General features: G+C 37.0%; 1 protein-coding gene across 15 annotated transcripts in view; it reads left to right on the top strand.

The window, feature by feature from the left end:
• SYNRG (synergin gamma) overlaps positions 1-13,203 on the top strand; it is an 86,895-nt gene that overhangs the window by 37,414 nt on the left and 36,278 nt on the right. For all 15 annotated transcript variants that reach the window (XM_042915744.1, XM_042915747.1, XM_042915746.1 and 12 more), the window contains 5 exons: positions 1,691-1,887; positions 2,728-2,976; positions 4,859-4,992; positions 9,896-10,014; positions 10,213-10,275. In XM_042915744.1, coding sequence (XP_042771678.1) covers positions 1,691-1,887; positions 2,728-2,976; positions 4,859-4,992; positions 9,896-10,014; positions 10,213-10,275 — 762 coding nt within the window. The remainder of the gene's footprint in view (positions 1-1,690; positions 1,888-2,727; positions 2,977-4,858; positions 4,993-9,895; positions 10,015-10,212; positions 10,276-13,203) is intronic.

A 13,203-nucleotide genomic window follows, 5' to 3' on the forward strand; every position in this document is an offset into this window, starting at 1 on the left:
TGGAAAAAAACCAGTAATATCTACTTTACATCATTATCACATACTCAGTTGAAAGGCTAATTTCCCCAAATCCTGTTAGACTTCAGCTGTACATAAAACAATAGGTTTTCTTCCAAGTGCCCATTAGATAATTTGCATCATCTTCTTCTCTGTCTTCAAGCCAAACAAACAAAAAGCCAGATCTGGTAAATTTTGGAGTTCTGTCCATTTTCTGCCAGCTTATATTCATTTTGTACCCTCCTTGTGAACATACATGCACACATAGTTTCCTAGCCAAAATATGTGTTCTTATGGCCAGCCTACTAACCTATAATCCATATTTAAATATTGGATGTAGGGGCACCTGGGTGGCTCAGTCGGTTGAGCGTCTGACTTCAGCTCAGGTCATGATCTCACGATTCATGGGTTCGAGCCCTGTGTGGGGCTCTGTGCTGACAGCTGAGAGCCTGGAGCCTACTTTGGATTCTGTGTCTCCCTCTCTCTCTGCCCCTTTCCCGCTCACATGCTGATTGTTTCTATCTCTCAAAAATAAACAAACATTAAAAAAATTTAAATTTGAATTTCAGGTAAATAGTAAATTATTAATTAGTATAGAAGTGTGTCCCATGCAGTATTGGCATCCTAAATTTTATATGACAACCTCGTCTCTAATAGTCTTTCCCAACTTGTCCTTTGGAAACCCCATTTTATTGTGGAAAAACTCCCAACAGTCCCTTCCTTTTTTCAAACATGTATTCTGCTTTCTCACCTTTACTGAAACTGCCTTTCTCTGAAGGCTCTATTCCCATAGCACCTTACCCAGTGATGTTTTCTCTCACAGACTCTGACTGGGGCAGGAGATAGGTGGTATTGGTATAATTCTTGCCTCCCCACCACTGTTTTCAAACTATTCCCACCATCATTATTCTACAACTTGTCTTTTAAAGCATCTAGGGGTGCCTAGGTGGCTCAGTCAGTTGAGCGTCTGACTCTTGATTTCGGCTCAGGTCACATTCTCACGGTTTGTGAGTCTGAGCCTTGTGTTGAGCTCTGCAGTGGCAGTGCAGTGCCTGCTTGGGATTCTTTCTCCCTCTCTCTCTTCCCCTCACCTGCTTGAGCTATTTTTCTTCTCTCTCTCTCTCAGAATAAATAAATAAACATTAAAAATAAAGTCCAAAGCATCTGTTTATACCACCTCCATTTTAGTGTTGTTACTATCCTCTCCTGAATTATAAGACTTTCTCTGACCTTTGGCCCCAAATCTTCATTTTACCACGCTCCATCCTGTCTTCTAAGCTCCAGACCCTAATTATATTGGATATTTCCAATTGAATGATCTTTATAGCATTTCAAACCCTGACACATTTTCAGTTCTATTAAAGCAGTTTGACCTAAGATTATTCTTTTAAAAAAAAATTTTTTTAATATTTGTTTATTTTTGAGAGAGACAGAGCATGAGCAGGGAAGGGACAGAGAGAGACAGAGACACAGAATCCAAAGCAGGCTCTAGGCTCTGAGATGTCAGCACAGAGCCCAACTTGGGGCTTGAACCCACGAGCTATGAGATTATGACCTGACTCGAAGTAGGACACTTAACAAACTGAGCCACCCAGGCAACCCAAGATTATTCTTATATAAGCAACAATGACAACAGAAAATACCAATCACTTATAATATGTTTACATTTGTAATCTGGTCTTTCCTTTGATAGATGCCTATAAGAAAATTTTAGAAATCACAGTGACCCCAACTGGAATAGATACTGCTAAACTTTATCCCATTCTGATGTCATCTGGACTGCCCAGGGAAACTCTTGGACAGATATGGGCCTTGGCTAATCGAACTACACCTGGCAAACTTACTAAGGAAGAACTTTATACTGTTCTCGCCATGATAGCGGTAACACAGGTAAGACACTGTTTCTTTTTTTTTTAATTTTTTTTTTTTTTAACGTTTATTTATTTTTGAGACAGAGAGAAACAGAGCATGAACGGGGGAGGGTCAGAGAGAGAGGGAGACACAGAATCCGAAACAGGCTCCAGGCTCTGAGCAGTCAGCACAGAGCCCGATGCGGGGCTCGAACTCACGGAGCGCGAGATCGTGACCTGAGCCGAAGTCGGACACTTAACCAACTGAGCCACCCAGGTGCCCCAAGACACTGTTTCTTAAGTTAGATCAAATAACTTTTCAATATAAATCCTTTTGACTACAACCATGTAGAACTCCTTGTATATTAAAGTTTAGATTATTTTTAGGATACAGTACTTCAAAAATGTACAGTTTGCATCATGCACATGCTAGTAAAATGTTCCTTTGTTTAAAGACTATTAAATGTATTAACATTCTCTGACCTAACTGTATCCTTTATGAACTTGAAAGTTAGTAATAGATGAAATGACTCTTTATGTTTTTGAAGTCTTTGTTTAAAATTCCTTAAAGTGTTCTTGATCTGCTAGCAATTTTTGTCATAATACAGAATCACTTTAAATGATTTGATTATAATGAATTAACCAAACATGTCAGAGAGTGCATTGCCACAATTGTTATATGTCATCCATTTCTTTGCCTGATACTAGGTCTACGTTAACCTTGTAAGTTCTTTTCTTATATCAAATTCATGAGTTTTGGGAGTCAGAGTGGAAACATACCAGGATTACAGATTTTACACTTAGGTCTCTCTGCTGGATTTAGACTGTATGTGGTTTGCAGTCCCCTAAAATGTTTCCATTTTCCTTCTGCTCTGTGTAGAGAGGTGTTCCTGCCATGAGTCCTGATGCTTTAAACCAATTTCCAGCTGCTCCTGTTCCAACTTTAAGTGGATTTCCTATGACTTTGCCTACTGCGGTGAGTCAGCCAACTGGGATGTCTTCAGGCCCTGCCGGCTCCATACCCCTCAACCTTGGACAGCCGGTCATGGGCATTAACCTTGTTGGACCAGTTGGGGGAGCTGCAGCCCAGGCTTCCAGTGGCTTCATGCCAACTTACCCTGCGAATCAGGTAAATGCAGAAGCTATATGTATTCCAAAGAATCCCTGAAAGTGAATCTGGGCAGCTTTTTTCCAAGGATGCAGAGAAGATTGCTGTATTATGATGGACATTGGAGGTGAAATTAGGCAGTATTAAAATAATACAAAATTTAATTTTTTATTTAAAAAAAAAAGAAATTTCTTAAGCCTTAAGAGATTTGAATTTTGGCTAGAAGTTTATAGTTCTTTATAGTATATACGTTTTAAACATCAAGCTTAATAAGGTTAACTAAATTCCTAGACTGTGTCTTTTGGGGAAGCTACTAAACCTGAAATTTAAATGCTTCCATTTATTTTTCACTTCTCAGATTAGCAAAAAATTTAGAAAACATGTTTAGTGAAAATGTGGGGGAAAATAGTTTGTTGGTACAGCCTTTTTGGAAGGAAGGTTTGGTAATAGCTACCTAAAATCTAAATGTCTGTATCTTCTGACCTAGCAGTCACACTATTAGGGATCTATGCTACAGAAATAGTAACTTAAATTAGCAAAAATATGCAAAGATATTTGTTATAGCATTGTTTGTTAGAGTAAACAGTTATAAATAGCTTAATGTCCATCAGAAGAAGGAAGGTTAGGGGCTCCTGGGTGGCTCAGTAGGTTAAGTATCCAACGTCGGCTCAGGTCTTGATCTTGTGGTTTGTGAGTTCAAGACCCTCATCAGGCTCTATGCTGACAGCTCAGAGCCTAGAGCCTGCTTCAGATTTTGTGTCTCCCTCTCTCTCTGCCCCTCCCCTGCTTACACGGTCTTTCTTTCTCTCCCTTTCCCTCTCTCTCTCTCTCTCAAAAATTAAATAATAAACATTTTAAAAATTAAAAAAAAAAAAGAAGGAAACTTATGGGGCACCTGGGTGGCTCAGTTGGTTAAGCGTCCAGCTCTTGATTTTGGCTCAGGTCATGATCTCATGGTTCATGGGTTTGAGCTGAGAGTGCAGAGTCTGGGATTCTCTCTCGGCCCCTCTACCACTCATGCTCTCTCTCTCATACTCTCAAAATAAATAAACAAACATTAACAAAAAGAAAGGTTAAATAAAATTTGCTTCATTAATACAGTGGTAAACATTTGATTATTAAAATGAATGAACTACTACATGTGCAACGTGGAAAAGTCCACTTTATAGATATTATTATATCTTTTTAAAGAGCGGAACAATGTAGTATAAACTCATTTTTTAATAAAACAAATGAACTATTCACAGTACTTACTTCCAGATCATGTGATTAGGAGTCAGTGTTCACTGTTGACTTTATACATACACATGATGGATTATAACAAGCTTGCATTACTCATATAATTTACATCATGTATAAAATATTTTTTTAAAGATGGCGGTAATCTATTAAATGTAATTTGTCTATTTAAAAATTGTATAGATTAGTTCTTTAAACAGTCTTTTACAATTTGTGCAAGAGAGTATCTAAAAATTCAAGACAGATTCTTGTCCTAGATACTTGAATTGGTATTATATCTAAAGTGCGTTTTTTTTTTTTAATTTTTTTTAATGTTTATTTATTTTTGAGAGAGAGAGCATGAGCAGGGAAGGGGCAGAAAGAGAAGGAGACACAGAATCTGAAGCAGGCTCCAGACTCCTAGCTATCAGCACAGAGCCCGACGCAGAGCTCGAACCCTCGAACTGAGAGATGATGACCTGAGCTGAAGTCGGATGCTTAACCGATTGAGCCACCCAGGCACCCCTAAAGTGCATTCTTCTAAACTTAGGCAGTCACACCTACCTAATATAGGTACCTAAATGGGGAGATTTAAAAGGTAATTTTTGAGGTTGACAGTTATGAATTTGTTAGTTACGATTTTATCAATTCAGTCTTTCTATTTAAATGTCCTCTACAAATCTAGGTGGTAAAACCAGAAGAAGACGACTTCCAGGATTTTCAAGATGCTTCTAAGTCAGGATCCCTTGATGATTCATTCAGTGATTTCCAAGAGTTGCCTGCTTCTTCAAAAACAAGTAATTCCCAGCATGGAAGCAGGTAGAAAAGAGCTGAATATAGTTAACATTGTATTTAATAATTGAGAAAGAGGCATCAATAGTGAGAAGCCTAAGTAAGAAAATTAAGACTTCTTACTCTCATGCTTTCCTTGATTATTCCCTCTTTATTCATACTTGTACCTTTGAAACTTCTCTCCCCTTAGTCCACCTAACAATTGAGCACCCCCATTTCCTCCCAGTGTATACCTGCTTGCTAATATATATATATATATTTTTTTTTAATTTAATTTAATTTTTATTTTATTTTATTTTTTTTTTTTTTTGCCTGTCCTAAACCTGATTATAGCAGAGTGCACCTTTGCAGTGATGACTTCATGTACTTGTAGCAAATGCAAGCCTTTGGCTATTTAGGCAGGGGAACATAATTTGATATTTTTGTAATATAATGTACTGCTGATTCTCCACAGAAATCCTAACTCAGAAATCTAAATATGTCGCCAATACCTTTCCATCATTTTTTAAAAGTTTTTAGATAGTACTTCTTCCACAGAGTAGAATATACCAGACTTTGAGCAAGCAATATGAATTTCTTCAGTTATTTTTGGAACTTGTTTTTGTCAGGATACATGCATCATTTTTCTTATGTTCCTTGTTTGTGCAGTATCATTCATCTTTTCCATTTTAACGAAATGAGTATCTTTTGATGCTTCCTGCATGTACACTGTAACAAGAACCAAGGGATAGGCATTATAGGGAATGACACATAGAAACATTTGAGTGGTGGGACTATAAAGTACTGGGATTTCCAAGCCCACTACACCAGCACACACATGTTGACCTGATAGACACGTAATATTTTTCAGATCTTTTCCTTTGAATAAAATGTGTAAGTTCTGCTATCTATAACATATCTGAATGACCCAAGGCATCTCACATTACCTGCATAAAATTAGATTCATTATTTTGCTACTCAGCTAAATAAAAATTTGTTAAATTACCATTCCCTCCCTTGGTGAATCATGTCACCATGTCCAGTCACTAAATCAGAAACATGCTATTTATTTTTGGCTCCTCACTCTCTCCTTTAACCACCATCGACTCTGTACTCTCTGCTTGCCATGGAAAAAGGCTATGTCTGATCTTGCTCCTGCCTAGTCTCTTGACTGTTGCCCTTTCCCTACAGCTCATGTCCCAACCATGCCAGAGCAACTCCAGACTAATGCTCTTTCAGGCTTCTGACCCTTTACCTTCTTCAATCTGAAATTCTCTCTATAGTTAATTCTAGTTCTATTTCAAAAATCAGTTTAACATAGGAAGTTTTTACTAACCTCACCACTTCAGTCCCCACCTCAAAGATGAGGGCCACTTACTGCCCTGGTGCATTATGGACATCTGTGCCCTGATTATAATTACTGGTTTATCTGACTCTCTGTCTCACTTGGCTGTCATCCCTGAAGATAGTCTTTCACGGCTACATATGTAGTACTTAGCCATGATATATAATTAATAAAGGTTTGTTGGGTGAATGTGATGTAGCATGAAGGTTATAAACCAGATTGACCAAATTAGTGGTTTACTCCTCTGGAAAAAAACAGTAGATGGAATTGAAATTTGGGCATAGAAAGTTGTAAGATGGTGGCCAGACATGAGATATATGGAATATTAGCAATTTTGTGTGGCATTATCTCCACATAATAGTTTACTTTCATACACAGTCATACTTTGTAGACTTGTTTTTCAGTTCTGACTTGATTACTTCCATGCTTACATGAAAACATTTTGCTCATGTCTAAGAATCCACATTCACTGTTTATTTATTCATTCAAAAACATTTACTTACTATCTGCTCTATGCCAGACATTGGGGTAGGCACTAGAAATACAGAAGCAGAAAGCACAGTTCCTGCTGTAAAGAAGCTTAGTTTTATCTCAGTATTTATATTATCTGATGAAATTCTCTTAGAATTGGTCCCTCAGTGTGTGTGTGTGTGTGTGTGTGTGTGTGTGTGTGTGTGTGTGTGTGTGTGTGTACACATGTATAATGAATTCCCTAGTTTATGATCTGTAATGCATATTATGAGTTTATTTTAAGGGATATTTATTAAATCATGGTATAAATAGCTGAGCTTAAGTGAGACTGCTTTGGGCAGCATTTTAAAGCAAAAAATGGGCATTATTTGTCAGAGAAGATGAAAAGGCAAGTATGGTGTTAGAAGTAGGCTGGAGTAGAGAGTATTGTTAGTCTGTGAAAAAAATCTCATTAGTTAAGGGCAGCACCAATGTGGGATGTCTTAGGATTTGTGACGTAATCTGTCAAGCATTTTAGAAATAAGAAGTGGCATGATGAAAGTGATCTTGCTACTGTGTGGGATAAATTCAGCTGCCATAGTAATCCTGTTGTGAGATGTTGAGGTGTACTCTGGGTTTAGAGTTAGGCACTGAAAAGTGTGCGTGTGAGAAATTGGTCAGGCTCAGGGTTGAACTGGATGTCAAAGGAGAAAGAGCACTTGAGCCAGCATGAAAGGGGATCTGGAAGTCAGCAATGTCTTTCATTTATCCATCCAGAAAATACTTACTGTGTGCTGGGCACTGGGGAGCTTAGAACAATAAACATCACAGATATGGGGCACTGATAATAAAACAGTTCACAAAGAATTAAGGTGTAGTAGGGGTTTGAGTTGGTTAGTTTCATTTTACTTTTTAAATGGCTGTATTTAGTGTGGTGTCTGTCCAGTCGGATGGGAGCCCCCAAATGCCAGGCAATGATCTGGTGGAAGCTGGTGATGTGGGGAGGTGAAAGGATTCACCCAAAGATAGTTTACTGAATACACTGCAAGGGAGGGGCAGGCAAGACTGCAAAGGAGAGACCATCTGCCAGGAGGCAGTGGGTGGGGGCCGTTTTTAAAGGGGGAAGAGGAGTAGTTATGGCTGGTGAAGAATGGAATTTGCCCTTTTTGGTAACTGTGCCTGCCTGGTTGTAAGTAGCCCATTGGTCCCTTAGGGCCTATAGATAATTTGAGGTGGTCACCCCATGGGCATGTCTATTCAGCCAGGTGGTCGCTGTGGGTCCTTTTGCCTTGATCAAATTTCTATCACTCACGCCTGTTTTCTAAAATGTCTCTACATTTAGCAGGGTAAGCAAATAAGTAAAAGCATCTACTACAGCCACACGGAGTGATTGTAAAACAAATGGATTCACTAGAGAAAAAGCAAATACTTTTTTTTTTTTTTTTTTTTGGCCAAATTCTCTTAAGGTTCTTAAATTTTAAAACAGTATGCCTCCTCACTGAGTACCTTTCATTAGTATTAAAGAGTAGAAGTAACAGTTCTCATGTTTGGAATAGATAACTACTTTATATAACTGGCATAAACACTGTCATGGTGATTACGGTTTTTTGGGTTTTTTTAAATAACTTCAGGGAACTAGAATGAATTACTCATTTGTAATATGCATAAAATTACAGTCTGAGTCTGCTCTTTTTTGAGTGGAATTTTATTTTGTTGACTTCCGTCAGTATTTCATTACCTTGGAGTTCCTCTATTTTTTTTCCAATTCTGAAAAGAATTTTAAACAATAATCATCAATTAAATGTCACATTTAGTAGAAGATTTTACCAATGGGCTTTATAAGACCACAACTAAAGTTGGCTATTCATGAAAAACAAATTGATTGTTCAACTTTGTGATGTTTTTTCTCAAATATTAGTTACTTTTATTTATATGTAACATGCTGTTCAATGAGTTGTAGTTTAATTACTTATGAAACTTAAAAATCCACCTATGATGTAGAGGCGATGACCTGTTTGTCAAGATCAAATATGTAGCAGCTATTTGGTAGTGATGTGAAATTCTAATATTTGATACACTGAGTCCTAAAGCACTGTGGACCTCCATTAGCATGCCTGTGCAAGAGCTGGGTTTTTTACCTTGCTTGTAGGCGCCTGATAAGACGATTTAAATGACTGTGGAAAGATTTTTGCTTCAGGGCAAAGAACTCAATAGAAATCCATTTCTATAACTTGTGTGTGTGGTATTGAATGACACAAACTAGTGGGGGAAGGTAGTCATTCATATGTAAAGTTGTTCTTCCAGGGAGCTGCCTGGGTGTGATAAGGAGGAAAAAAAAGGCAATGCTTTTATAGTATGTGTTTAAGCCATCCAAGAATTACCCACACAGATACTACTCATTACACTATTTTTCCATCCAGCGAGAAATATGTCCACAGGCAAAAGTATCTTTATCTAATTTTGAAGTGATTGTTGTTTTGCTACAAAGATAGCTTCTGGAACCGCTGATGTGATCCTTGTAAAAATGTAAATTGTATTAACTCCACCGCTGTTTATCAGATGTGTGAACTTCTGCCAGTAAGTAATGCAGTAAGATCAAATAAGAACAATTTACATCCTGGCTTGAACAACATTTCATAAATAGATTTTTATCTTAACTATTCCACCTCTGCATTCTGAACCCATTTTAAAGAATGATTTGTACTAAGGTTAACATAATTTACTCTAAAATATTGGGTTTACATATTTGGAACAGTTTACTTTTCCAGTGTTACGGACCTTAAGTTAACATTCTAGGAGGTCATCATTCTATGAGAATCTATTTCCAGTGCCATTCCAATTGTTTTCGTGGTTTACAAAGATGATTAGATGGTCAGCATCGGTCTGACCCATCTTGAAATAATCAAGATTTGATTGAAATCTTGAAATAATCAATAATCAATAATCCCTCTCACATGGGAGGTATTTCAATATATTTTCCCAAGAGAAAGGGTTTAAACCTCTGTGGTGAATATATATAGTTTCTGAGTTTTAAGGCAGGGAACCATGAATTTTAATCAGGTACCTACTTGCCATTTTAATTCTAAGCTCCTACTTGATGATAAGGGAAGGATTCAATGTTCTAGTCATTAAGAAATATTTCATTTTCCCTTTTAGTGCCCCTTCTTTGTTGATGCCCCTTCCTGGCACTAAAGCATCAGCTTCGATGGATAAGTATGCTGTGTTTAAAGGAATTGCAGCTGACAAATCCTCTGAAAGTAACATTCCATTTGGAGGTAAAAACACGTTGTCAGTTCATAAACTTATGAATGTAACCTATGAATGTAAACCTTTTTAATGGTGGCCTTTTATGAGAAATGTATAAAATGCTTACACCACTTGTCAAGTATGTGTAGTTAACCCAGTCTGCCTTATTTCCTTGAGTTTTAATCTCAAGTTTCGTATTCTTAATAGACTCTGTCTTTTCATCATAGAGCCTGGTGATAAATACAGTGCTTTCAGAGAACTTGAACAGACAACAGAGGGTAAAACTTCAGGTAAGTTTTTGATTCCTTAAATGGATAAATTTCAATTTTTAAAAAATTGTATTCATTTATTTTTAAGTAAACTCTACACCCAACGTGGGTCTCAACCTCACGAGCCGGAGATCAAGAGTCATGTGCTCCTCTGACTTAGCCATCCAGGCGCCCCTCAGTTTTTAATAAAAGATATTTTTGATGATTCTTTCAGGGACACTCCTGAACATGTCTTTATTATATTGTGTGGGTGAGGTTTTTTGGCTTTGTGCCTCTGGAAATTACAAGGAAACAAAATATGGTTCAGTTATTGGAAATTCTTTTCTAAAATTTAGGGCAAACTCCAAATTGAGGCAATTTCTTCTGAAGCTAGTTATGTTCCCTTTCACTGGAAACCTTCAAGCCCGGATAGACTTCTGTATCAAATGGAAGGCTGTGACTGTCCTCAGTTATTTTAATGTTTAACAAGAACTGGAACTGTTGGCAGTGCAGCGATCTGTGGACTGTGCAGAAGTTTTGCAGCAACCAGTCTTTTCAAGATTTTCAAACGTGGCTATAATTTAATAAGATGAAGTAAGCGGGATTTATAGAAGGGCTTAAAGAGAGTAGAAGGGAATACAGAATGATAGTTTAAGAACCGTATGTGTGAAGACCGAAAGTTATGTTTGTGGTTAAATCCTAACCGGATGTGTAGGGTTTAAATAATCCATAGGTCAAATCATGTCCTTCACAGCTTAACTGCGCATGCTACGAAATTTGCATACTCTCATGAGGATTTCTTCCTGGGGACTGTCTTTGTGTACTGAATGCTCAAATTTAGAATATCCTTCACTCATTTGTTGTCACCCTTCTGTCCAAGGGAGGGGGATGAGAGGAGATTGTAGGAAAGGTAATGTAGGAGTAAAAGTTCAAGGAAAAAGTGTACTACTTAAATATCTCTAAAAAGGAAAAATCCACCTGTCCTAAAAATATTCATTCCTTGGGAATCCTGGGTGGCTCAGTTGGTTAAATGTCCCACTCTTGATTTCAGCTCAGGTCATGGTCTCACGGTTCATGGGATCAAGCCCCGTGTGGGCTCTCTGCAGGTAGCCTGCTTGGGATTCTGCCCCCCTTCCACCCCCCCCCACCGCCAACCCCACATTTTCCCTGCGCGTGCACATGCTTTCGTGTGTGCGTGCTCGCTCTCTCTCTCTCTCAAAAATAAATAAATAAAACACTGAAAAAAATAAAAATATTCAATCCCTTATAGCTGTCAGGTTCTAGAAGTATTTCCTTCTGTTGCATTCAAGCCTTTAGGATGTAATAACTTTGTTCCTCAGTGCCTATATTAGGCACTAGGAGTACAGAGATAAAACCCTAGAGGAGCTTTTGGCTTGTTAATTGGTCTTTGACTCCTAGCAGTTCTTTCATCACCTCTTGGACCAAAGTGAGTTTGGAGTAAAGAGCATGGTTTACTATCAGAGTTTTTTGTGTAGTGTGGTATTAATGATCATATCATAGGGGTGTTATTCCTGGGAAAAAAGGAAATATCACTAAGCTCTGTCACTTAGTAACCTACGAAACGCACAGTTCTGAACACAATACTATATGATTTTTTTGTAAATTCTAAGACACCAACACACTTGATGCATTCAGGCCGATGTATTTTTAACGAGAATAAAATAAAATATATTCTCCTAAAATGAACAAAAAGTTGGCACCTCTACTGGAAGTCCTTAAAGTTAAGTCAGGAATGAAAGCACACCAACAAAAATGTCAGCAACAATCTGGGGTTCTGTTACTAAAGTACTATAAAAGCAGCATTAAGGTACTGCTTACATTTTGATGACAAATGTGATCTCTTTTGAAATGTTTTTAAGACGTAAAAAGTGACAAGTAGAGAGGGGAACTTATGAGGATTCAGAAGGATTCAGAGGATTAATGTACCCTCTGATATGCAAGCTTCCAATGACTGCAACTAATTTATTTGCTCCCAAATTCATGTTGCTTTTGAACTTGTAAACCCACCCATTTTATCTCTTTTTGACCCTTTCACCCAGCTTACATTTCTAATGGAAACGTTTACAATTCCTCAGTAAGTTTAGTTTGCTGTGGTGATTTCTTTTTAAAAATAACAAAACAAAACTTGTCAATTTCACAGATATTTCAAAGTAGCACATCAAAAATTTAGACTGACAAAATCGGCTGCTTATGACGTTTTCATTTAGGGAAATGATACAAATATTATCAGTGATATACTTACCTAAAACAGGGTAATTTTTTTTTAAGTTTTACATCTGCTTCTCCTGTCAATTTGTGAAATTGACTTTAGTCTTATTAGTGGTATGTCTTAAAAACATAAAATACAGAAATTATGAATGCTGTTCCTCTCTTTCTAAAATTTCCCTAATAATATTAAATAGATTTCTCTGTGTTGATAAATTATGCTGGTGAATTAAGTCTCAGATTAAGAGGAAAAATCAGCTTCCATTGTTTCCTATGCTTTTTTCTTCTATTAAAGTATGTATCGTGTTATAAGCACTAAATATTTAAAGCCTGTTTTATTATAATGACAGTTTTAAGAATCAGATTTTGGTTTGAAGTATACTTTTATGGCTCATATGTCTCTATATCTCATTTTTAGGGACAAATAGAATTTGAAAAATGGATGAAGAATTACAGCCTATGTTTTAGAATAGCATTAATATTTTTAAATAATAAGTGATGTTGGTGTAGCTATATTTATATTTGGTTTAGCTCTGATTTTCATTACCTGGTAAAATCTAGTAGATTTTATGGAAGACCTTCAGACACCATTAGAAAAATTGAGATCATCTGCTTCCTAACCTCATACTTAAGAGTGATAACGTCACTCTCATAATAAAGAAAAGAAACTCTGTTTAGAATCATGGATTCAGATTTTTATCAACATCTTAACTGAGTCTATTTAATTATTTATTAGAAATACAT

The sequence above is a fragment of the Panthera leo genome, chromosome E1 (assembly GCF_018350215.1).
Source record: "Panthera leo isolate Ple1 chromosome E1, P.leo_Ple1_pat1.1, whole genome shotgun sequence".
Lineage (NCBI taxonomy): Eukaryota > Metazoa > Chordata > Mammalia > Carnivora > Felidae > Panthera > Panthera leo.